We start from the raw sequence: 27,500 nt of genomic DNA, 5'->3' as shown, positions 1-27,500 counted from the left end.
TGAGGTGAAACCAGAGCCAAGGATAAAACAATATAGGTAATCTGTTTGGCTTCAAGGAGTGGTCCACTGGTCCCCCAACCTTAGAGCAGGGACCTGTCAGAGCAGGGGATGGGCACAGGGACCTATCAGAGCAGAGGCCTGACACAGCCACCTCTGTCCATTTGGGATGTAGGACCAGGGTTACCAGCACAACTTTAGTTCGCTGATGAAGCTCTTTGAATGAGGAGCGAATCTTCTGACACCTTCAAAGAAGTAGAAGAAACCTTTCCCTCGATATTTATATCAATGGGAAAACAACTTTATATTTCATTCTGAATATTAGCCAAAACCCTATTTAATTTCATTTTCATGAACTAAAACACTTGACTTTTAGCTACAGATGTACAGTAAAGTCTCGTTATATCGATATCGGATATATCGATAGTCCCGGTTATATCGATACTATTTTTATGCACGCACGGAGAAAATTACATGGAAACAGAGTCGGATATATCTATAGTCCCGGTTATATCGATATTTTTTCGGACTCCCTTGAATATCGATATAACGAGACTTTACTGTAATTAGTCATTGTGGTGTCTGAGCTATGTGAAGCCACTGCAAGAAGCTGGGTTACATTGTCCTGAGAAATATCTATCCTCCTTCCCTAAGACACTCTGAGGTATCAAAGATGAGTCACAACCACTTTCTTCTTTACTCTGGCTTGCAAGTGCCATGGAAACAACCACAAATATTTATGCCGGACAAACACTGGTGCTGTGTGCGTAATGCTCGCTTCTGTAAAGAAGCCCAGGTCACAAATGGAGGTGACGCTTTGTCACTATGGTGCAAGCAAAATTTACTCTCCTGTGCTCAAGACCTCAAACAAGCACAACGGCAGCGGGAGTCCAAGTTTGGAGAAAAGCCAGCTTTGTCCTAAGGTGCCCTTGTCCTCCGGCTCACCTATCTGTGAAAACCTGCAAGTCTTTGGAGCAGCATTCATCCTTGCCCCTACATGTCTACCGTGTACTCATTTTTATGCCAGTCCAAAGTCAGCCCCTTGGAGTACACAAAACAAAGCCTGTGTTCATATGTTTAGTCAAAGCTGAAATTAAGTTTATATTTTTTTCCTCAATACTGTTAGTTTCTCCTCATTTTTTACTGATGATGAACCAAAGAAAGCTTTGAAAATCAATTCAAAGCTTTGTTTTTTTTTCTCATGGAACAACGTTAGTTTTTATAGAAGCAGACGGTTAAAAGAAAAAAAATATATACACATCAAGTAAAAATTGCATCCTTACCATCAAGATCCTCAGGCCTGGTGAGGTCAATGACTCTGTGGCCAATCTTCCCGTCCTCACCCAGTTTGCCAAGGTGAGGCCCAATTCCTTCAAAATGTGCCCTCTCCTGCAAATAAAGAACATATATTCAGGAACCAATCAATATATTACAGTGATCGATGGTGTTATCATATGCTCCAAAATCATGAAAAGTCAAATGAAGCCTGTTACATAAAAGTTCATGGTGTGTCATCTCAATGATGTAGGGCAGGGGTGGGTGGGGCAGTAAGAGCCAGCGGTTTTTGTCAATAGATTTATTTTATGATCGGGAACACACAATGGGCTCGTGGCTAGCTTTGCGGCGCTGAGATTTCGTCTTCTTACAAGCCACCCTTCTGGCCGACAGGGCCTAGAGCTCTGCCACCATCATTTATTCAGCATTTTCCCGTTTGCCTTGTCGCCTCGTGAGCGCCGATTAAACCTGGCACTGTGTTGTACTTGACGCACTATGAAACCCTGTCATTCAGCGCTCTGTGACAATATTGAATGTCATGTCCATGTGCATTTACAGAATAAAATAACAACCTTTGAATAGTTGATGCACATTACACTTAATGTATTATGCAAGGGGGAGAGTGCAGACTGCCGCCAGCTTCATTGTTGAATGACCTACTTCCTCAGTGAATAGACAGGGTTTTAGCTCAAGACAGTCGCTTGCTCTCCAAAGATCCAACTAGAACGGACACTCTGACTCTGCACGATACAAAGAATCTTCCCTTCTTCCCTTGCATCAATCTTTAGCTTTGGTCACACTGAAAGACAGGCATGTCCAAATGATAGCCCTTGTTGGGTGCCATCTGCCAATGATGTGTTGTCGCACTGACCTCTGCACCTTGGATCTAAACTGATACTCAGGTAGAGGCCTGACACAATGTTAAGAGCTCCCCTGCTGCGCACACACAAAACACTCACATTAATCTTTAAGGCCCTTCTTCGTAATGCATTACACCGTTTTGTGTGTGCATACGGTACATAGTCCTTTGCCGGTATGGTGGCAGTAACCAACAAGCTACACATTTACAGGAAAAAAATAAATACAAAAAAATAGGCCTGTGTAATGCTAGTCCTTAATAAAGTTTACCGCCAATATAAAGAAAAAACAAAAGTGAAAATTGTGTGAATTAAAAACTACCATCAGTTTTGCCTTCCTTTCAGTTAATGCTAACATATGCAAAGGGAAAGAATAGCGATAGTGTTGCAGTTTTATAACACTTTAAGAATTCTATTTGAACAGAAAAAGTGAAGCAATGAAGATATTAGGACTCAACTCATAAGAATCAGATTCAACTATTTGTAAAAATAAAATTGTGGTCATCAAATAATCTGTTTGATTCTACAATAACATACATATATGCATACATACAATACATACATACATACATACAACATACAATATGTTTACGGCCTTAATTTCAACAAAAGTAAAGGTTTGAATTATGGGAAGAATATTCGTTTATAATATTTTGTGCAGTTAAATTTGAGAAAGAAAATGTGGATTGTTTTTTTATGGTTGGGGTAATAAATACTTGAATGTAGTTATTTTGTGTTGTCGTGCTCTAAGTTTAAGATAAATAAATCAATAGATAAATACCTAAACAGATACATTAATAAATAATCAAATGAATAAATAACACAAAAATGGGCATTTTAAAAGTTAATATCACAATATTAATCGGCCATACTCTAATAACAATACTCGCAAGCAAATATTCTTTATCCTCTCTGAAAACCACTCTCGTTACTTTTACTGCAGCTTATTGTGAAGCATCTCCATCTAATTATACAAGTACATATGTACTATCCTGCCTCAGTATATACTGCCACTCAGATGGACAAGGTGCATGCACAACAAGGAACAATGCATAATGTGGCAAAACCTAAACATGTCATTGGTTTCATTGATGTACTGTGTATTGTTATTGTAGCTTTCCTATGTTATAAACTGCAGTTTTTTTTATTCTTTCGGGTAGGGGATGGGGAGGAGCTAGGATGAATTAAAGACATTTCCATTAATTTCAGATGGGAAAGATGATTTGAGATGAGGGGGTGGTTATTAATTTCAATTTATACTAAATTTGTATCCCAAGTCATGTAGATTGTAACATTTATTATTTGTCTTTTCACAGACATTTGTGGCAACCTGAGTAATTGTGCACTTGTGGCTCTGCTTACAAAAGTGTTTTTAAATTATGACATATGAACACTTTGTAATGAAAAGATTAAGTGTGCTTCCCCGTTTATAGCAGCAGATACATGCAGAAGCGTATTCATCAGCGAGCTATATTATTACTATGAATGAAAGACGCTAGCAGCCTGCTGACAATGTGACTGATGTTTGATGAGTGGGGCAGGCAATGGGCTGCTTCAAATGCAACATGGACAGTTGGTGTTCACGGGTGCTGTCTCACTGTAATAAAGTCGTTGTGTCGTTCCTCCTGTGTGCTTGGGTGGTCTGTGGCTATCAATCAAGTCATTTTATAAAGTCATGATCATTAAGCATCACGTTGAGACGAGAAGCTCAGTGAGAACAGGGACCGTCCATCAATAAGTTTCATGGAAGACCTCATCAAATAAATTCAGAGATTTCTTTCTAAATTCATGATACATGTTTTAGGATAATTGCTGAAAATATACGGATATAGAAAATTATTGACCATAGGCCTTAATTGTGTGGATCTGTCGTGTTAAATTGCTTTTCAACATTTCAGTTTATCAGATTTGGGGTGGGAGGGAGGGGGGCTGCTAAAATGGTGCCGCTCACATCGGCAATGACCCATTGCAACTGCTCTATGCTTTTACTGAGCTCGCTGACTATGACTCCATCACACAAATGCCTTCAGACAGTTCACTGTTTTTGCAGCATGGAACAGATCCACAATAGCCCAGTTGGATATATTCCAGCACCCAGTTTTAAGACGGTATATTTCTGCAATTCAAACTCAGTTACTGTATGTACAGGCAAAAGAAGGATCGTATTATTGCATGGAATGGGTTTTGATTGATAGTTGACAGAATGAGCATGGCATGGTTTCATAGCATCTGAGAGTAGAGATAACACATTTTTAACCCTAATTTCTAACCAATCAAATTTGGCAAGTGTGTTACGATCGCAATGGTTTTCACTTTACCAGGACTCTGATTAGATTGTTCATCGGTGCTGTTTTGTCCTGTACATCCAGCAGTAATCATACTTTACGGGAGCCAACGTTTTTATACTTGATGTGAAGGTATGTTGCTGTACTTGATATGCTAATTACCATCATGCTGCCAGTGCAATATGGAAGCACAAATTTCCATAAAATTTTATATATTGTGCGTAATATACTTATTGGTTATACGTGCAGTAATTTATGTCTGCGCAGCATCATGGTTTTGTTTTAAGCCTTGAAAATATTCACTGAACTAATGCTTCTTTATTACCCACACATCAAGTGATGTGATAAATTAATGACACTTTTATTATTTTATGGTGTCATTAAATTTTTACTGATCACTCTGATACAGAAGAGTAGCAAAGGACACACAGTATCGGGGGAAGCAGTCAGGGAGCAGGGTAGAAGAGGAGTCCAGCAGTACACTGTGGACATAAAAGACATTTTGAAAAGTGTTTTCAGGCTACAAATAACAAAAAAACGGCAGATAAACCAAACCAGAAGAATAAATGATGAGAGGAATTCAAGTTAAAAAGAGGGGAAACAAAGCCTAAAAGTGAAGGCTTTCATTGGTTTTTCACATTGACCACGACCGCTGGCAAGCCACCGGTTTCTCCCCGAAATGACTTCAGTGTGTCGCCGGCACAGCTCCATTTACAGCGATGCAACTTGTGCCACACAATAGCACATTATCATCTGCTTGTTTTAAAAATATTTGTTGGTTGCGGACCAGGCCTTTCAGAGATGATGTGCGTCAGAGAAGGAGAGAGGGATGTGGATGAATAGAACTTGTTGGGCACAAGGAAGCCAAAAGAAGCTCTTGTCAATGCTGTAAAGAGAGCCTTAATCTGGCAGACCGCAGAACATGTGCTGCTCTGCCCACAGAGTGTATTCTGGGCAAAGACGGGTGGCGGACGGCACTGTGCATTGTACGTACTCCTGCCCTGTATTTAAGCAACACACTGCCAATACTGACACTCCTTCAGCCCCTTTGTAAATAGCTCCAGGCAATAGGCAAAGCCATAAGACCCAGAGATAGTTCAAATGCAGATGAAAGGCAAACACGGACAAGTGGGATAGATTATGGTGGAGATAAATGTGGCGCTAATTCATATGGCAGGACCGCAGCGGCGGTTCTCAAACATTTTACATTAAGCAACAGCTCAAGATATTTGGCTCTGAAATCATTCATTCATGCTAAAGACCTACAATGAAGAAGAGTACTTTACGAGGCACAAGGATTCATTCAAAAATAGGCCTTGATTGTTAAAAGTGCTTATTTAAAAATGTCATAGTGAAGTCTTATAACACGATTGCCAGTTTGAATGATAACACTGTGCTAAAATATAGGGAAGGGAAGATTGTAATTTGAGAATATGCTGAGTTGGGTAGGAATGTGCTAGATTTTGTCTTTTATCGAAGTAACTTTTTCAGAAAGAATCCCTCACTCTCCATCTAGTGCAGGCATGGGCAAACTACGGCCCGCGGGCCACATACGGCCCGTTAGGCTTTTCAATCCGGCCCGCCGAACTTGCCCAAATTATAGTACAAACTGTCTAAAACTCATGACAAAAAGCTAGCGAACAACAGGGCAGATAACTGAAAAGTTGCCTGCCTCATTTTTCCCAACTTGAAGCAAAATGAGACCAATCCCAATTAGAAACATTGTCACAAAGTATAAAGTTTTTTTTTTAAATCAAGAATGCACCAACTACAAATGCTAGCTTGCATAATTTACGTCAAATGCGCATGGCTGTAAATTTCGCCACAGTAGTTGATTGTCATTGTGGTGCACAATGCAACGTTTGCATTAATTCCTACGAGCCACTAAGCCCCTTTCATAAGTCTCACGTACACTTTACAGTCACGGTTTAATGTAAATTTACGTTTTGTAGCCTCACATATGTTGTTAGCTTCTTTTGAATCTTTCTTCTAGTTTGAGGTTCTGTGCATCTATTTTGGAAAATGACATGCAATTGCATGACTTTGTAACGCTTGCGAAAGTCCGGAAGAAAGAAGCAGGCTTCTGATTGGCTGCCGAGCCGAGTATGCAAATTTCAACTGCAGGTAGTCTATGTTTGTGTGCTCGGCGACGGTACACGTGTATTGTTAGCGCGTGACGGCGAGAGCGTCCGTGGCGAGTTTGTTGAGCGCGCGGTCAGGACAAACCATCTATGATTTGGCGGAATTTAACACAAGTAGGTATTATTGAGCTTGAATATTTCGTTGTGTAATCATATGTTTTGAATGTTGAAAGTGATTCCATTTTTCAATAAATGTTGATTTCTTTGCCCCTTCGATGGAAATTTAAAAACAGACGCAATCTTGATAAATCACAGTGCATATGTTATTTTAATCTATTTCCATTTCCTCCTCCAAGTATCTGCGAAATAGTCTGTAAATGCCATATCTTGCATATTCCTTGAGACAAATTTATTAACTGATCAGGGATATTTTTCACATTTGAAAGACAGTTAATAAATTGGGTTGTAGTGTTTTTACTGTGCTATGAGGTTTGTACATACTACATTTAAAGGACAACCGGCACCATTTTTTGTTTTTGTTTCCCACTGACATCAGAAAAACGTTTTATAGCATCTAAAATACCCAAATCAGGCAGGCTGATATTTTTAGTTAAATGAAAAACACCAATAAAAATGACTTCAAAATGAATCCGGAAATGGTCAGTTTCAGAAGGTCCCACCCCTCTGTTCGTGACGTCACGCCAAGACGTCTTGCCTTGCTCGAGAATCAAAACAATGGCTTCAGATTCGGAGAAGATGTTTTCTTGTTCTTGTTCTTCTGAAGAGGAAAGCATAAATGTTTGCAATTGATTCTAGGAGTCCTCCCATATCAATTCGAGCCGTCAATGACAGCAATGTAGCACCCAGAAAAAGCAGAAGATTGCGCCCAAGCTCCGTTGGAAATGGGCTGATTTGTCAGCTGGGAATTTGTGTCAGCGAATATCAAATAGTAGTCTTGGTGCAACACACAACGATTCACCATCGCTTTATTTATGTGTTTTCCTTCTAATTTCGCCATCAACACAGATCAACACGAAGTTTTCAGACCAAACAAAGTACCCAAAATGCATTGTATGTCGCTTTCTCGGTCAGGGGCGGTCACATGGGGATCGTCATCAACTCGAAAACAAGACTTCATATATTCAGCGCAAGTCTTAAAACGTAAACTATAGCTATATGCTGTGGAATCTTTGTAAAATACGCTCAGTCGAAGTCATTTGAAGTGATTTTATAAATTATGGACATAACTTGTTCGGAGTATTTCCGGCCCAAACACTCCCTCCAAATGCTCCTGGCCCGGCCCCTCTGTCAAATTTTAGAACCCAATGCGGCCCGCGAGTCAAAAAGTTTGCCCACCCCTGATCTAGTGGTATTAAGTGGCCTTAAACTGCATGAGAAAAGCAGAGATTAATGCATATGTAAAGATACCTGCAAGGATATTGGCCCAGAAGAAGTATCGAGGCAAATTTGTAGTTTGCATCTAATGGCCATTTTAATGTACGATTGGACACACTAAATGGATACTGCAGACCAAATAAAATTAAGTGAATTATAAATTGCAATTTGCTTTGGCAAAATATTGTGAAAAGCTGCCATCTGTTTCTTTTTCTCTTGATAATATATGTTGCTAGAATTAATAGAGCGAGTTTTGTGCTTTAAAATCTCTGTGACATCCAACAGTTGCATTATCCAAACTTTGGCTAAGATTTCTGCAGTTTTCTTTGGTGGAAGAATAACACAACACATACAGCATGTGACTTTTAACAGCTGCAGAAGCCTAAACAGCCACTTACGTTTGATAATGTGCTGAAGTGGCTCTAGTAATAGCGCGCACCTGGTGTGAGGCAAGTTGAAGGCTTGGTGACCACAATATGGAGTTAAGCAGATCACGTTTCAGTCATCAGTGTGGTCTGCGGTCCTCAAAAGACATCTCAAAGCAAACGTCTCAGCAGTCCAATGGAGACAAAGGCTGCTCAGCGCTCATCTGGTTTGTATTTTTATTGTAGCCAGTTGCCATGTTATTTATAATCCTGCAGGCTTCCATGAGTTTTTGTGACTTTTGGGCCATTTCAACATTAAGCATATGCAGCCGTGCGGTAAACCCACAGTTCCTTTCATGCCGACTGTTGCTCTCTTTTTTAAGCCGCAGCCCTTCCTTTGTTCGGGCTAATGCAGGCAGCAGCAGAATCAACAGTAGCAGCCACAAAACCTTGGCATCTGTTTCGATGACAGTTGTCTTTGACATTGCATCGAGGAGAGCTGGGAGAATATTCCCTTTACATTCACGCTGCCGGGGCATCACCTCATTTGTTTAAAACCAGAAAGGGGTGAGGCTTTCCATTTAACTGCATTGACTCAATGGCCTAAGCGATGGGGACATAAATGTTTTCTGGGCTTGGTGCCAATTTGGCATTTATTGTTTGTTTTTAATAAGAGAGTATTGTTGCATCATCCAGAATTACTTATTTTGCTTTTTTTTAATTCTATCCCACCCACTGCCCCAAGATGGCTGGGATAGGCTTACATAACAGATGTGTGGATTTTATAAGGAAAAGCGAAACTCACATTATTAAGTGTAAACTTGCACTTAGTCTGACAAAGACTAAAAAGCCCTTAATGCAAATGTAATTGTTTTGTATTTTTAGTATTGACATTGCATTCTGAAAATTACCACATGCTTTTTCCCAGGATCATAAAAACACATAAACACTTTTCACCATTTGGTCAAGGTAATATTGAACTTGGTTACTCACAGAATACAATTGTCTTTTTCAGACACATTTCAGTACTGACCGAGGCTGAAGACAGACACTTGCTAATTCCGATATCGTTTTGCAACTGTGATGAACATGATTTAAAATAATGTACTGTGAATGTCTTTGAATATGTCACACTGACACACTTTTCAGAGTATGTTTTACAGTATATGTTATTATCCAACTAACTGCATGTTAAGTCTAACTTTCCTGCCACACGTTTCTCCTACATGTAGCCTGACACACAAGGCTATGTGTTATGTTTTGGCTCACTCTTCACACTAGTTGGCTTTTTCTAAGAGGAGCACATTCAGTAAATGAATTATTTCTTTTCCTCTTCCTTTCATAACTTTGCTGCTGTAAAATGTAAATTTCTCCACTGCGAGACAAATAAAGACTAATCCAATCCAATTCAAACTAGACACAAAAAAGAGACAAAACAAGAATGTCCAGTGTGGTGTGTATATGAGGGAAATATATTGAAGCCATTATACCATTGTTTGCTGACAAACAAAATGAAGATACTAAAAAATAATACAAGAAAGTCAACGCTGAACTTTGCTAATGCTATCAGTATTTGGCTTAAAAGGTTCTACTTTCTGCGTTCATCTTAAAGTAGTGTTGCCATGATAAGGGTGTATTTTGTTGGTATCATCAAAAACCCTTTCATTATTGGGCGAAACATCATTGGACAGTTAAGACTTTGTGTTAGAACTGCAACAATACTATAAACTGTCAGCAGAACTTTGTGGCCACAGCTTTTTTCACGTGTCCTTTGTTGGGAACACAACTTAGGCTGATTATTTTTCTTGGTCAAACAGCAGCCGTTTACTTGACCATGTAAAAAAAACTGGTGGACAAAAAACGGTGGTACAGATGCCGCCAAATTACCGAACCAAGACATGGCCGCCATGATTAGTTGGTACCAGAAGAGAAGACACTAAATGTTCTAGATCATCTGGCGCATTCATGCTATTTGTATTCCTTTGGGAAACAATTGGACAAAGCGTTAATGTAAGCACATGTCACAATGGCCCTTGGCTTGCGGTAGTCATCGTCTGGGAGTTTGGGGTAATCTAATTTGGACGGGCAAAGCATTGTATGCCAAGGACTTAACACTACAGCTATAATGCTTTGCTTTCCAATTTTCAAAACAGCGGTCAAAAAGGAGCAGAAAATTGCTTCCAGGGCGGCCGACCAGACAAAATGATATTCAAAGTCTTTGTGAGGGCTTTGCCTCAATAGAGCTCTGGCATCACAAGTCCACGTGTTCATACACAAATGGTGGCAGACGGGACCTGTGAAACCATCACAAGCAATCGGCGAGGAGAAGCGTAAGCTCCATCTGAATATTTACAGGCTGAGATTTAGATAGGGGAAACGGACAATTGTAGTCATCAATACTGAGGAGAGCTCCAGGGCAAAAGGGCCACTTCAATAGGTTAAGACTGCCCTTTCACCTTTTGATTCCGGCAAAGTACATGTCAGCATGGGAATACTTTTAAAGAAAGAGTCATCACAAAGGCAAATTCTCACAAATGATAACATTTATACTGTTCTATTGAACATATTTAATGCTGTTAAAATTACTTTGCATCGATTCTACGTCCCATGCAGTTGTTTAGACTTAACTTGCTTTAAGTCAGTGTAAAGTGAAAATAAATTGTCTAAATTTGACAGACCACAGATGAGAAAGTTTATAAACTGGGGCTTCAGAAATCGTTGTCTTCAATCTGTCTTGGCGCAGACGAGTCCGCTTATTGTGTAAAACCACACACTGCTAAAAAATGGAGGCCAGCTTGTCGAGCTACTTTCTGATGCACACACATCACCGGGTAAAGTTTTGGTAAGCACACACACACACACACACACACACACACACACACACACGGACACACACACACACACACACACACACACACACACACACACACACACACACACACACACACACACACACACACACACACACACACACACACACACACACACACACACACACACACACACACACACACACACACACACACACACACACACACACACACACACACACACACACACACACACACACACACACACACACACACAAAGTTCGTATTCATTGTTTCATCTGTTTTTAAAGTACTATATAAATCAATAAGTATTGGATTGTATTGCTTTTCTTTTTGTTCAATTGATTGTAGAACAAAAAAAGTGGATCGAAGTGGCTTGCTCTGTTCTTTTTCCTCTGTCGACATTATAATGGTAAAACTGTGCATATATGTCACTGGAAGAGTAAAAACATACATGCTTGTTTTGTCGTTCACCCATGATGTGCAAAAAACAGTGTGTCTGTTTATAGCTGCAGTGCATAATTGAGAGAAACAATTCAAATGGTTACAAATGGCTTTGCATCCAGTGTATTTGACTGCAGGCATAGTGGAGCGCGTTCTAGGTAAAAGCCTCCTCTGGGTGAGGAAAAGAGAGTAAATAATGGAACAAAGTAATTGCCCTCAGCAGACAATAACGCCTTTGGATTAATATTTCAAAAAGATAAAATGTGGGAGGGTTGTAAAAGGTTTTATTGTACTGAGGGGATATAGTAAAAACAGACAAATAAAAAGACAAGCCTCCCGTTGAGTATGAATATTTTACACGGCTTGGGGTTCAGAACGTGCATATATACAGATCGACGGTGTTCTTCTAGGTCGGTGGCCAGCAACGATGCAGTTGCAGAGATAAAGGTTGAGGAGGAAGGTATTGTCACGATCGGACACATTTTGTATGAAAAGACGAATTGATCCATCTGGAAGCAGCACTTAGCCCACCCCTCAGCTCGGTCATTACAGTGGGATAAATCAATATTTAATATCCCACTCTAACAGCTGCATTCGATGATTTGAACCTCTCCTTAATCCCATTTACGTTACCATTTCACAATCTACTGCTAAACTCTCGGTCCCAATCTGTGTTTTTGTTGTTTAGGCTATACAGTTGATCCGCGCTATTTGCAGAGGGGTTAACAACAGTGCTGGCTCAAGTATAGCAAAAATCCACATACTGAACAATTGAAGCCAACCAAAAAATAGTAATAGTAATAGTAATAGTGATAGTGATAGTGATAGTGATAGTGATAGTGATAGTGATAGTGATAGTGATAGTGAAAGTGATAGTGATAGTAATAGTAATAGTAATAGTAATAGTAAAAGTAAAAGTAAAAGTAATATTAATAGTGATAAGAATAATAGTAATAATAATAATGGCAACAACAATAATAATAATAACAACAATAATAATAATAATAATAATAATAATAATAATAATAATAATAATAATAATAATAATAATAATAATAATAATGCTAAAACTAATAATAATAATAAGAAGAAGAAGAATAACTTACAAATTGTGGCATGGTGATTTTTGTAATCTTGTTCTGAGTAGGCGATCCAAATTGAAAAGAAGCTCTTTTCATAAAACAGCTAAATCCTTCACGAAACAGTGATTGTGGGGTGAGGTTCAATTTGGATCGTTCGTACAACAGCCTATTTAGGCAACATAGGATTAGTAATACTGATGAGGTGATACCGGAGGAAGTGGGGCAATCACGCCAGTCATTAGTCAGACAATAGGAACAATCAGTGGAGCCTCAGGTAGTAGTCATCTGTTCCCCCAACCTGAGAGCAGGGACCTATCATAGCAGAGTCCGGCACCGCGATGTCTGGACAGCAGGGATATATATATAGGGCCTAAACTACCAATAAGTATTTAGTTTGCTGACGAAGTTTCTTGGATAAGAAGCGAAACGCCCGACACCTTCAAAGAAGTACAGATGACGGCTGAAGAAACCTTTTCAACGATAACGGCTCATATAGTTAATGGCAATAAGGCAATCTGTGTAGCTTTTACTTTGTTTAGGAAAATACTTTGCCAATCGCTATAAACAAAGAAGAACCCCACGCAACAGTAATTTTATTATTGAAAAAAAAAATATACGCGACAAGAGACTCATAAATGACAAGATGTATTGTGTATGTTCATCACATGTATGTTTATTTATTTATTTATTTATTTATTTATTTATTTATATTCTGTTTATTTCACATGCTTGGTGCCACCTTTTTCCACAAATGCCAAAATCTGACAAAATGAACTATCAGACCGAGAATCATCGAAAGCAAGGATCTATGCACAAATAAATTGATAAGACAACAAGGGCATGGCACAAACGCGCGAACGAGAACAAAAGTCTCGTAAGTAAAAAAAAGACGTGAACCCAAGAAAACAAGACACCAATTAAAATATAGACACTCAACATGACAAACGCAAAAAAAAAACAAAAAACAAAACTGGCAGTGAGCACATACTACTTCCAGTAAGTCAGGTGAAACGCTTTCCTGTCTTGTTTAACTTCCTAAAGTTACACCCTTTCCAGTTTGTTGACTCACGTCAGCAAACAACAGAATCGCTGTTCTTTGTAGCGTCAAAAACTTTGGCAGTGATGCAATTCATCACCCCAACTGTGAGCATACTCGATAAGTGTCCCTGTAATGTCAAAGCCATGTAATTGGGCCGGTGTCACTAAAAATAAGAGGCGACATTATTTCCATCACAATTTGGCGCACCAACGTAAAGCAGTTGAGTGTTAGGTGTCATTGAAGAGACACAAGAGTGATGTAATGAATACAAATAAATAACTCACTTAAGTCATGTGTGTTTGTTTTTCTTTAAAAGCGCAGTTTTAAGGCTCTGTCTCAAGGAAAATATGTTTCAACTGAACTTTTAATACACCTTAAGGTGATGCCTTAACATATGAGTTTACTCTGTTCCATGGACATGCTCATAAGACAAAACATCTTTACGTGAAGACAATCTTCATTTACCATCACAAACACCATTTCAAAAATCCTAGTTAACCGAACTACATCAAATGTCTAATTTGTGTTTGTTTGTTTGTTTTCAAGGGGTTAAATCTGGACTTTTACATTTAGTTTACTAGTATTTAACAAGTATCTGTACTCTGACAGAGTTTGAATAGTTTGCCTACTCTGCGGCCCCTTTTCAGTGGTGTCGGACACCTTTCGTTGGAACCATTGTTGACCGGCTACACACGGTACCCTACTCCAAAGACTAAACGACAGGAAAATCAACATACGTATTCATTGCCTTCTTTTTACCAAATACATTGACCTAGTTGAGGCTGTTGGTTAAAAGTGTGAGTTGGTGAAATATTAATGAGCATCGCTCCCAATTCCTGCCTGCTCTTCACAGCCAACTGGCACCATGGCAGCAAGCTAAACAGAGCAGGATGCATCCTCTCTCCCCCCAACTCTCCTTGATTGACTCATCGATTGAAGATATTTTTAAAGGGAATCCCAGGGAGTGTACGCTCACGCTACAAAGCAGTCCCTGCCTGCGCCGAGGGACGTAGGGGGCTGCGTTTATGCTTGAATTGGGCAAAGACTTCAGAGTTAGGCCACACCGGGCACTGGCATGGCCTGTCACGGCCTTCACACCAAATTCGGCAAAGACTCTTAATGCTGGCATGTGGACACCGGCAAGCATCATCAAGTCCTTCACCCTAGACATGAATAAAAGTCACATTTATTCTGAAGATTACTCTTTTATTAAAGGCACTAATTTAGTTTATCACTGTCACAACTTTCATATATTTTAGAAGAAGAAACATCAAGGTACGAGTGGCCTGAAGAAAACAAGACAGCGGTGCCTTGAGACATGAGATTGCTTTATTCAGGGACTACGCTCACAGTTTAAAACCCTTTTAACTCAAATCTCAAATCCACTGGAGTGCATTTTAATCCCATCTCCGGAATAAAAGTGGAACAAGAGCACTTGAGAAACTGCATTAACACAATCAGAATATAATTTGAAAACACTTTTAGATCTCTGTGAATCAGGACTTAATGCTACAATGAGTAAAAAAAACAACTCAACACTCGTATCTCAAGACCACTAAATCATTTGCCAATATGAAGCTGCTGAATTTAATCTGGTGTCCCCCGGCCTGTAAACAGCCCTGATAGCAGATATCAGACACAAAAACCCGCAACAGGTGTGTTGTTCTCGTGCACTCTGCACATTTACCCTTGTCTTCCCTTCCTACATAAACATATTGTGTGGCTACAGGGGTGTCGAATCTATGTTAAATGTCGGCTGGGTTTGTATTTGGCACAAACACATTGTGCTGAGAGTCACGTCAGAGTTTGCGCTATGTAAATTGTGAGGGTGACAGACACAGCAGAAATAGTACACAAAGTGCAGACGGTGTCAGAATTGTCGATTTAAAATAGGACAAGTTGGCACACCAGTTGTTTTTTAAGTCGGTTCTTAATAGTAGATTATTACCTTCATTTAGTTCAATTCGTACCATGATAGAGTTTGTATCTAATCAGTATACCCAAATGAAATACAATAAAATCTGTTCATCCATTTCAACCGCTCAAAAACAACCACATTTTTCGGCCCAGGTTTTTTTTTTCTCAAGAAAAATAACACGATTGTATTTAAAAACATTTCAAAATTCCTGAGAGGCACATGCTGATTCTGATTATTTGCAGAATAACATTCCAATTCAAACTATTTATTTTAAGAATGAAATAACTTGGGTTATTTTTTTGTCCCTCAATGTTTATGACTGTAGAGAGATGAATTACAGCTTGAACATTTGTTTGCGAGAAAAATCGAAAAAAAAAACATCCAATATTTACCTAGTGTTGAAATAGTCTGTGTTGAAATGCATTGAAATGTATGAAACATCTAAAAATAATGAAATAATTAATAATAATTAAAAATGAAATTAGATAAGAACCTTTAAAAAAGCTGCAATAAATTGGTGGCTTTTTTCAGATTTTCAAAGAGCAAATAAATATTGTCTGATTAATCGATCAATCCCTGTGTAATAAAGTGTAATAAAACAAAATCACAGAATGTAAAGAAATAAACAGCTTTATGAGGCGTAAATACTCGATGCCGGGACAAACTAGCACTGACATTTAACAGCTCTATGATGGGTTGAAGTACTGCAATTGACTTTCATTACTTGATGATGTCTTCGATTATTTATTCAGACGTTAACTCGCACTTCCCCTTTTCTCATATTTGTCAAGTGGCCGGGTATCACTTCATAACTAAAATGTGTGCTTGCAACACAGAGCTCAATTTCACCCAAGAGGCAGTGCGGAACTGCAAAAGAGTCACAAATTTGGGCACTTCTCAGTCATGGGAGAACTTTACTGAAATAAATGATGAATGATGATACATTGTGTTAAATGGAAAGTCTTACCTTGTCAACCCTGCAGTTGTTGAGGCTGACTGCGGTGAGGGCAGATAGCTTTGCCTCCATGCTCTGCTGGTGGTGTTGCAACTGTTCCCTCTGGATCTGCTCTCTCATTTTACGAGCCTCCTGGATGGCCTTCATCACCGTGTCCTGGTCTCCGAACAGGGCCGTAGAGTTGAGGCTTGACAGGATGTCTGTGAATGCAGACAAACTAAATAACGTCAGTAGTGCTCAAAGATCTGTTATTGTAGTTATTTATTTATTTGTTTATTTATTTATTTTTGAGGCCACTGGTATACACTTTACTAAAATGCACAACTGACATGGCCAGTTTCCTCTGCCTGAATTTGGATTTTCCCTTTATTCACTAAGTGGATTGAGTGGTTTACACATTGGTTTCACAGTGAAAAGGTACCGGGTTCAATTCAAGCTCCGGCCTTCCTGGGTTTTGCATGGTCACCCGGACTTGCGTGGGTTTTCTCCAGGTCTTTCGATTCCCTCCCACGTTCCAAAAACACGCATGGGTTATTGAACACTCAAAATTTTCCCTGGTTGCAAATGGTTGTTCGTTTCTGTCTGCCCTGCGATTGGCGGGCAACCGTTTTAGGGTGGCGACTGCCAAAGATGACTGGGTAGGCTTCAACACCCCCCGCCACCTTAGTAACCGAACGGAAAATGAATGAATGAATGAATGAATGAATAAATGAATATACACACTACGTGACAGGGCAGGAAATTTTTGAAATAATCCCTAACTTTTGAAATCATCTCTAACTTGGTTATTCGCACCAATCACAAATGACTAAAATGGGAACAAAATGTATTTTTATAATCCCCTGTTGAACAATGATAACTGCTAGCAATTGTTTTTTCTATTTTGGATGAGTTCGGTGTTTCTGTACCAGACCTTATTCTGCATATTTTCTGAGGATTTCCACTTTTGATGAATTTCCCATTGCATGAATTGAACTTTGCATCGGAGTAGTTTGGCAACCATAAAGCTTCTCAATCTAGTGCTGGACTCCGGTTGCATATATTTTTGTGCAGTTGTATGGTTCCGTTTTTCTGACAACTTTTTGTGTACATGCAATACTTTGTTTTTTTTTTCTTCTTTTTGACCCTCCCTTTCAGTTTTGCTGCTGACAATTGCAAATTTCCCCATTGTGAGTCTATTATAGGCTTTATGATTCAGATTTTTTTGGAAAGCTCCTCCAATATCAGTTGGCGAGCTATGGGGGCAAGAGAAGCCAAAGCCCGTCAAATGCTGATTGACTCACGTCTGCTTGAAAGACACCACAGTCAGAGTAGTTGTGCAGAATATGCCAAAAGAAAACTTCCATTTTTTTGTTTTCTTTTATTATTTATTTATTTTTTCATTTTTGGTCTTACCTAATGAGGAGCCACGTCCCAGGGCTCCTCCAAGCGGGCTGGGAATACCGCCCTTGTTAGCAAAACTGTTTGGGATGCTTTTGCAGGCTGTGAACAGGTTTTGTGTCGGTGAAGTTGGAGACTTGACCATGTCTGTTGTCTTGGGCCTCGCTGAAAGGTTGAGTGGCTGTGTTCCTTCCTCCTACAGGAGCAGAGATACGAATAAGCATGAGAGGACACGTGAACACCGCTCCCCTCCCCTCGCTCTCGTTCTCCCTCCCGGTCTCCCTCCCCCCCTAATTTGAACTTTTTTTCTTGTTCTCAAGCAAACACAGCATTGTACTGTAAAGCAATTCCTTCTTTTTCCTGTCCTTCTCATTCTCCCTTTTGCTGAGCGCTACCACTGTGATCTTCCTCACAGTTGCTCAGAGCCTTTGTTCACACTAATTAAAGCAGATTCTGTCTCTCTGTACATCTTCATCTGTTCTCCCTTCTCTCTGGCTGTGCACTGTGGTTGCAAGAATAAATAATGACCGGATCACGCCGCTGCCAGTAATCAAAGACAGCTGTTCCATTCATTTCGTTGACTCGCATTAGCTACTCAATTAGCTTGTTTTCTCATTGGTGCTTCTCCACTTTGATATATTCAACACCATAGAATGTCTAAAATCATACTGTTCTGAAGTCAGAGCACTGTACGAGTTTTGGTGACGTACATGCCTGAACTGAGTGTGTCAGGAAGTCATCAGCATTGCGACACAGACCTGTATGTTCGCTGTCATTTTTCGCAGCTCACCAACATAAAATCAAGTGTTTTTGTATGACACTGTGTAAGAGTGAAAGGTAGAGCCCCCAGATAATAAAAAAATAACAAAAAGATTTGTGAAAGGCAAAGTGAAAAAAAATACAAATCATCGGTCATCAAGTACAAAAGACTTACAATAAATACCGTATGAAGCTGAACATGTGCAGGCCATGATCTACAGTAAAAGGCCGTGTGCATCACCAAGCAATATTTTAGCTTATATGAAGATGTGCTGCTGTTGGCAGCCTTATTTAAAGCCCAAGTGTATTTTTACTCACACATATGGCTCAACCATAGGCTGCCCCAAGGCCTTGTTATTGCTGTGCCAATAACAGTTTGTCATGCAGTGAGGCTGAAAGCGCACAAACAAAACGAAAGGCAATCTTTTGTTGCACGGTGGATTCAGATGGAGTGTTGCAACTATATATCTGATTTCCACTTGTACTATTATTTATAATGGTTCAGCCTGAAGTTCTTTGTCTTATTTCATTGAACAATCAGTGGAGTGGGTATGGTGTTACGTTTACGATGCCACATATGTGAGCAAAAATCAGTTGCTTTATGTACTTGAGCCAAACATCCTGCTTTTCCCACCCATGATTTGTAGTCTTTCTCCATTGTGATATGCAGTTGAGCCACTCCAAATGGCTGTGTGCTTCTGATTAGTGCGGTGAGTAGGGATGATGTACTGAATATGGCTTTTCCTCTCCATGGAGGGCTTCACAGTGGAATTATGCCATTCAGCAGCAGAAAATACGGCCGGACACCCATTAGTTGTAAGCTCTTTTTTCCAGAAGGTTGTAAACGCGGTGTGGCATCTTACGTACCGCAAAGTGTTTAGTGGGTGGAGTTCAACAGAAATGCAGGGCTTATTAAAGCCCTGTAGATTGATGAGCTGTTAGAGGCCACTGCAACACTGCAGCATTGTAATAACAGCTCAGTTACCAATTTATTAGGACAACAACAAGTTGGGTAAAGTACTACTCGAGGCCTAGGCTGAAAGCGTTGGGGCTTGTACCTTGACTTGAGTGATTGGACTGGAGGAACTCTTGTCATTCTTCAGAGAGGAGGGGGAAATGGGCCCACTGGCATTGAGGGGCTGTGGGAGTGGAGGCATCTTCGCTCCAGGAGAAACCTGCATGCTGGCAAGTTGGGCGGCGTACAGTTGCTGCAGGGGAGGCAGAGAAAGCCACAATATGTTAACATCCAGATACAGCCAACATTCAAAGTTTTATATTTGGTCTTTTCCCCTCCCGAGCTTCTGTGTCTGCCTTCATCTTGCTCTCTCTGCAACGTCTTTCCTCTATTTCCGTGAGGCTGGCAGCGAACCTCCATCAAAGGTCTTAACTGTGTTTCAAAGGCGGAACCAAGAGAGAGACAGCAGTCTTGAAAACCACACAGAGCTGGCTCGCATTCAGAATATTTGGAGCCCTTATTTTCCACTTATTGCAGAAAAGTTTGCAGTGTGATGGAAGTGTGCTGGTAAAGATTTCTCCTTGTCTCTAAATCAGTCTTATATCTATCTCTACCTACATAAAGACACACACACACACACACACACACGCACACACACACACACACACACACACACACACACACACACACACACATATATATATATATATATATATATATATATATATATATATATATATATATATATATATATATATATATATATATATATATATATATCCATTGCATACGTGCAGGCATACACATGCACATACACACACACACACACACACACACACACACACACACACACACACACACACACAGTCCCTAATTTATGTTCCTGGTTGATATTTAACTCCTCGCAACGATCCCATTACACAATGCTAGAAACCCAAAGGCTCTGTGGAATTACCATCGTAGATTATGTTAAACATGAGCATTATGAAGCTTTAGAAACCTGCATGAAAAACATTGATGTTATTTTCATTGGCCTGCACTCAGTTATACATCCTGGTATTAGTGACATTACCACACAAGAGGGCGATTCAAGTGATCGGCTCAACAACTATTCAGCCTATTTGGGAGTCTCACGTATCGTTTTATATTTCTACCCTACTTTAGAGTGTTAGGTCGTTAAATATGTCGAGATATAGTGAGTTTAATTTATTAACATTCGGCTGTCACGTTATGTATTTTTTTATATAATATTGTGTTTGTACTTGTGTTTTTAACCAGAGATCAACAGCTGAAGCGTCCGTCCAATTTTTAATCCATTAAGTGTTGAATGTAGCCTTTGTGCGCTGCGATAAATTGTGAAAAGTCTGGAAAATCGAGCTAATAAGAAACAGTGCTGCTTGATGTAGCCTGCTACGTAACTTGTTCAGACATAATGCACCCTTTAACTCCTATCCAGTCCGCCATCCTGAGACAAGGTAAGGCTTATGTTTTGTTAATCCAATGGCGCTGTCTGGGGAGAATCCAATTTCTCTTCCTCTGGCCAATGAGCAACTTATGTGTAATTTCCTGATTCCCCCGTCCATGTACAGACTGCAGATGTGTGAATGGGAGGGAAAAAAAAGTAACCAGATTACACGAGCCTTGCCGTCGGCTGCAGAGACAAAATTCTAAAAGACAGTGACCAAAGGCGAACTAGGCGCCGTATGTCCATGTTTCGTGAATTGTGTCCACATATTCTATATTAAAGCACATCTGCTCCTGTAAGAACTGTTGTTATCTGAGGGACTGGGCTGTCAGTTCAAATATTACATTCTTCCAGAGGACGTGGGGAAAACAAAAACGCAGTTGGAAATGACAAAGTGAATGTGTTCCTTAAATGATTGCAGTAACCCACTCCTTCCCTTTACAATAAGGGTTATGGCTTACTTTACTCTGTGGACCAGTCCTAATTAAGGTTGGTGGTAATGGTCTTCCATTAATAGATGGCTGCTCTCAACGATGGGGTGACCGTTCCCGAGGGTTAATAAGACACAAGAATGAAGTCTGTCGGACAGATGTTTGCGATCAGATCTCTCCACACCCCTGCCTCTGACCTTGAATGGGAAGTACGTTATTGTCCCAGAAAAAGAACATAATTAGACGTTGTCATAAATTAGAAGCTCTAGGGATGTACGGCGTCAGTTTTGTTAGCAGGTCAGTGCCATGAGCAGTTCTTACCCTCTTAACTAGGAACAGTCCACCACCCAAATAGTACAGAACAATAAATAGAGCACAGTGTATTGATCTAGCATTCACTGCAAAAATATATAATTGTTACATTGTGGAGGTTTGTTTTTTCACATTAGCGTTTGGTGAATGTCTGTTATGATTGAGGGTCAGTATGGATATGGGGGATTTTGCCAATGTGATACTGGTGGCTGAGAAATGATGCCTCCTTGCCAAGGCTATTCTACCAAAGCAAAATACATCTGCCGACAGTACACCCTCAACCCCTTAGCCCTATTTGCAATTAATAGCTCTTTCTTCATATGGCCATGTCATTCTGTCATTCTGTATCAATTGAGCAACTCGCTAAGGCTATATGAGGACAAGGAGAAAAGTGGAGTGTATCGCCGAGCCTTGCACTTGTATTTACTTTACTCCATTTCAAAATACAAAATAAACATTTCGTAAATTTCCGTAATGTCTCATAACACACTTTGTATTTTATGGAGGCCAAAGTTGAAGACTATGAAGCTCACCTATTTAATCAGGAGAGGTTTTGAGTGTTTGTTTACCGTCTTCTCCAGTGTTTAGTCTTGTCCGCTGTTTTATAATTTTCCAGTGTTCCTCAAAAGTAAAGTCAAGAATTAAATCCAAGGTCCTCTTTCCCATCGTCTAACTCCATCTCCGCATCGAACGGAGCCGATGCCAAGCAAGCATGGATTTAAAGTGAGTATGGAATGCACAAGGTCAGCCTGTTAGCCTCTGCTAATTAAAAAGAAGCCTTCGAGTTGCAGCTGAGGTTAGATAGGTTGTGCACTTTTCTTTGCAGCCTCCGACATTAAACTAAAATTCCACTCTTTGCTGATGATGTCAGACAAACGTAACACTTCATAGATGCGGGAAATTATAATATGAAGTCTTCTCTATTTGGTCAAATATCAAAATGATGAACGGTTCGATTCACACAAAGTTATATTTCCACGTAGACAGTTGTTTTGCTTCACGAAAGGAAGTGGCTGAGCATGGCAATAATGCGTGTTGGAAAACACTGTGGCAGATATTTGGCACACTTGCTGCTTCCAGCGATGATGCTGCATTTCACATTTACTTTGTATTACTGCGTTCCGTTACACCGTGAAAGTAAAAGGCAAACACATTGCCTGGAAACCATAACAGTTGCTCATACCGATTAACTTCCATGGCATTTGATACGCCGTGAGCATTATCTCACACTCATAATTATACACTACCTCCTTGTGTGTGTGTGTGTATGTGTATGTGTATGTGTGTGTGTGTGTGTGTGTGTGTGTGTGTATGTGTGTGTGTGTGTGTGTGTGCGTGCGTGCGTGCGTGCGTGCGTGTGTGTGTGTGTGTGTGTGTGTGTGTGTGTGTGTGTGTGTGTGTGTGTGTGTGTGTGTGTGTGTGGCTCGTTCACCTCTGCCTGGCCTGGATGTTGAGCACTGGGCTGGATATGAGGATATTAACTGTCCTTCAGTGCATCTCACCATTTAAAAGGCAGAACAGCGCCAGCCCTGTTTGCCACAAGGCTTGTACAGGCTCATTGCCCAGGGCAAGCAGGCAGGCTGACCCAGGCTAGGCCCAGATGTCAAGAGTGGAAGAAGGCGTCCTGGTGCAGTGTGCCGATGCTTTCCAGTATGGATCAACATCTGTCTCATCTGCTGGCACCCAACCTGCTGTCTCCAATCCCCTTATCTTGCTTGCGTTCGCCTTTTCTAGCTCTTCTTCCATCTACACAATACACCGGTGCCTGGTGAAAAGAATTGAATTTTCTCTGTGACTAAATGATAATCCATTTTTGCGTATTTTTCACTGCGCTGCTCTGCTCCTTCTGGTGAGTCCCAGCCACGGCAGTGTAATACAGTACAAACTAAGAAGGATACTTTTGCAAATCACAGAAATTCAGTATAATATAAAATATAAGTCCTATTCCATGCAGTATTGTCACCTCTTCCAGGAGACACGCAACCACAACTCATCTCTTGAAGTGGGGCCTATGCCGGGATCTCTGGGTCTCAAGGCCCCAAAGCCACCCTTCCAATTCTGTGCTGCTCACAGCATTATCCTCTATATCTGCCCATCTGTCCCTCTGTTCACCACAGCCTCCATCCAGCTGCTCACCTAGCCACCCTATTAGCCAGCTTTGCATATGCGGCTAGCATTGGTGCACTGCTCAGGGTTACCTTCAAAGACTGGCCTCCTCTGCTCATAAACAGGGAAACAGCTGCTTGCTACAGTATGTTGCTTCTCAGTGCCTTGCCCTCCAATTTCCCTGTTTCTCTTTCAAAGTCAAAAGTGGCTCACTTGTTAATGATGGAATCTGTTTCTTCTGCACTACACAGGCATTAACATCCAAACAAAAGATAATGTGCATTTTTCACTTCATTCCTACTTTCTTCCTGTTTGTTTGATTATCACACAAGTTGTCGAAAGCAATGAGACCTCCTTCAGATGTACTGTATCTGTCTGTCGGAGATCAGCATTGCGTGTAGCTGGGCATGTGGGCTACTTTTCATCTCTTATATTTGGAGCTCATGTGAAAGGCCAACTCTAGTTTACCAGCACCTTGTTTGCATCACAAAAGAAACATTACTCTCCAGGACAGACACAAGAAGTCAATTTGTGTCTGGAAGCAGCTGACTGATGAATATATGAGTTGTTCCGATCGGATCAGATATTAATTGTTTTGAATTAGGGCTGAATGATTTTGAGTAATAATGTAATCGTGACAGTTTTTGGTACAATGTTAGAATTCAGATTTGATCACAGATTGGTTTCCCTGACCATGTATTTTTTTTAACAAACAGAATCAATAAATCAATCTTCATCAAAATGAACATCAGATTTGTTATACATAAATGTTTGTCAATTAGGCTTATGCTATAAAAAAGTCTAATGAACCGTATATTATAAAAGGACTGTTCATTTTTTTCTATTTGTATTAGACTTAAAACTTTGACTCACAATCTTTTATGCATTCACTATTACACTTTCACAAAATTCAACCAAACGAGCGTTCACGCGCAAACACAATTCCGTCAGTCACAAACCTGGTTACAATGATGCAAATAAATCTGTGGATTTATAGATTCAAGTTATCATGTTTCATGAAACAATAATAGGGGAACTGGGCTTTTCTTAAACGGGCATCCTATCCAGACACATCAACAAAACAATATATACAGTGAAAATAAACCTACTAACACATAATATTTAACCTTTTTTGTGGGGGAGCATCTTGGACATTTGCCAATTGCCTTCTAATACAGTGTGGTGCCGATTTAAATCCAATGGACATCATTTCAAAGTTCAAAGTAGAAGCGCAGGGCATTGAGTTATGATAGCTTTTGTATACCCAGGCCTTGTGTAAGACACATCTAATTAATTTAATGTCCCAAATAGATCTGTCTTTTGTAGAATTAGGGAAAATCTCTTCTTGTTCATTTCCTCGGCTGAATATAGTAGATGTCGGGACACATTGTAGTGCAGAATTTCCTTGAATTTTCCTTGTAGAAGCAAATTTCCTCTGTTAGGTGAAAGGTGTCACTTGCAATCAGGCAAAGACAGGCAGAGATGCAGCCATTGTTTTCTGCTGATCCCGGCCTCATCGGCGCACTGTGTGGGCACTAATGAAGAGGGGCACGTCGCGCTGGGATAGTTTACCCGCCCTCTCTCCTGTGATTTGAGGACGCGAGCCAATCTGTCAGGAACACATTGAGTGAAATTGCCCTGTACTAGAGCCGTGTGTGCTGACAAGCCACTTGCAGACTGCCAGCCAGCCCAGCGACGCTACCTCCCTGTATTGACAAGCAAATTACAGTATCTGGCAGTCAAACACATCCGGCGACATTCATTTACATCCATCAGCTCCGAGGCTTTGTTACCTCGTTGAGGTTTCTTCTTTGTAAGGGCTGGATTCCACAATGTTATGACAGAGGAGAATGGGACGGACTTGCATGTGTAATATTATGAGTGACAGAGCACCCTGTCTCCCTAAATGGATCACATTGCCTCGGCAGCATTGTGGGAATTAATTCTTCCAATAAGATCGTTGTTGTTGTTGTTGTCTGGTTCACATATTGAATAATCTAACAGGAGTAAATTGGTGCGATGACATGAATGATTGGGGAGTTGTGGTGGAATTTTCAGCCACAAATTGTCAACGAGTAAGATTTTTACTTTGGGATGTTGTAATTTACAGCCATGTGCATTATTTTTTTCAAAATGAAAAGCACATGCAACTAGGCCAACATTGCTGGATACAAAGAGATGTTACAAAAATACAACCAATCTGAGTCACCAAATAGCAATTTTTTACACTGTCCTGAACTGAGGTAACTTGTGAATTTCTTCCTCGAAAATATGGGTAAATCAGAGCATTTATAGCTGAAATAGTTTTTCTCTTTGAAATGAATAAATATGACACTCATCCAATGCAGTGTCTGAGAAAAAATATCACTCCATAAAATTGTTCTACATATAGACCAGGGGTCGGGAACCTATGGCTCTTTTGATGATTGCATATGGCTCGCCGATAAATATTACATATTATAATACATATAGTGTTTTTTTCGTCGTTCATTTCCCTTTGGGGCTGCAGTTGGCGGAAAGCGCAATTTTGATTGGATGACACTGACCTAGAATGGCCGAAAGCGCCATGTTGATTGGATGATAGTGGCCGTCATATTGAAACAGGTAAACGCCCCTTTAAATGAGCCCAACTTGTGCACTTCAGCCTGAATGCACTGGAGCATTAGAGGAGAGAAAATGTTCCGATTCTAATTTGCAATGAAACAATACCATTGATGAAACAGTCGAATGTCAGTGACATTTTAACAAGCCCCGTGTTAACGTTAGCATCGACATACTTCTGCGAGAAGTAGATTGCAGATAGCAAGTGTGGAAGCTTATGAGCAGTGTGCAGGCTAGCTAGCAGTAACTTCGCCTCTGGACCGGCAAATTGAATTTCATTCCGATCGTTTTCCTGGATTTTTACCAAACACGAGGAACGGAAAACCATCCATGTTAACGGTGAGTACTATCACAAAGTTATTTTAAATAATACATTCTGATATTTTGTTGAAAAGTGGCCGCGCGTGCGCGTGTGTGCGCGCGCACGCGAGCGTTTGTATGTGCGCGCGCGTGCGTGTGGCTCTCGCTGAAAAACATTTCTAAATATTTTACTTTTATGGATCTCTTAGTCAAAAAGGTTCCCGACCCCTGATATAGACTGACTCAGCAGGCTGCAATAATTGTCATTTTTCACAAAGGATAAAGAATATGTACCGTCATTCTTGGCTCATTGTTGATTGCCAGATGTTGCCGCACATCTCTTCTTTAATAAGCACCCATTTTCAAAAGCTTGTCTATTGTGTTTCTGTGTATATGTATTGTATTGTATTGTATTGTATTGTATTGTATTGTATTGTATTGTATTGTATTGTACCTTAGTTTAGTTATTTTGAAGATGTGTAATTTTCTTTGTATGGTGTTTTTTTTTATATAAATTTTGACTGGAATAGACAATAAAGCCTGTCACCAAACAGCGATCATATCTGAAACTATTGCTATTAAGTCAAAAGAGAAATTGCCCAAACGATGGCTTGTACGTCAGGTCACCTGTTTCTCAAGGCACCTCTGTACTCATTACGATATTGTA

At 40.1% G+C, this 27,500-nt stretch overlaps 1 protein-coding gene across 3 annotated transcripts in view; it reads right to left on the bottom strand.

The window, feature by feature from the left end:
• sox6 (SRY-box transcription factor 6) overlaps positions 1-27,500 on the bottom strand; it is a 162,337-nt gene that overhangs the window by 19,629 nt on the left and 115,208 nt on the right. For all 3 annotated transcript variants that reach the window (XM_088992398.1, XM_088992397.1, XM_088992399.1), the window contains exons 11-14: positions 19,722-19,871; positions 17,920-18,100; positions 16,537-16,724; positions 1,281-1,386 (exon numbers count right to left, since the gene is read on the bottom strand). In XM_088992398.1, coding sequence (XP_088848524.1) covers positions 1,281-1,386; positions 16,537-16,724; positions 17,920-18,100; positions 19,722-19,871 — 625 coding nt within the window. The remainder of the gene's footprint in view (positions 1-1,280; positions 1,387-16,536; positions 16,725-17,919; positions 18,101-19,721; positions 19,872-27,500) is intronic.

The sequence above is a fragment of the Hippocampus bargibanti genome, linkage group LG03, assembly GCF_051943395.1.
Source record: "Hippocampus bargibanti isolate YZ-2025 linkage group LG03, ASM5194339v1, whole genome shotgun sequence".
Lineage (NCBI taxonomy): Eukaryota > Metazoa > Chordata > Actinopteri > Syngnathiformes > Syngnathidae > Hippocampus > Hippocampus bargibanti.
The sequence above is the reverse complement of the archived record's forward strand: the minus strand, read 5'-3'. Positions and strand labels throughout refer to the sequence as shown.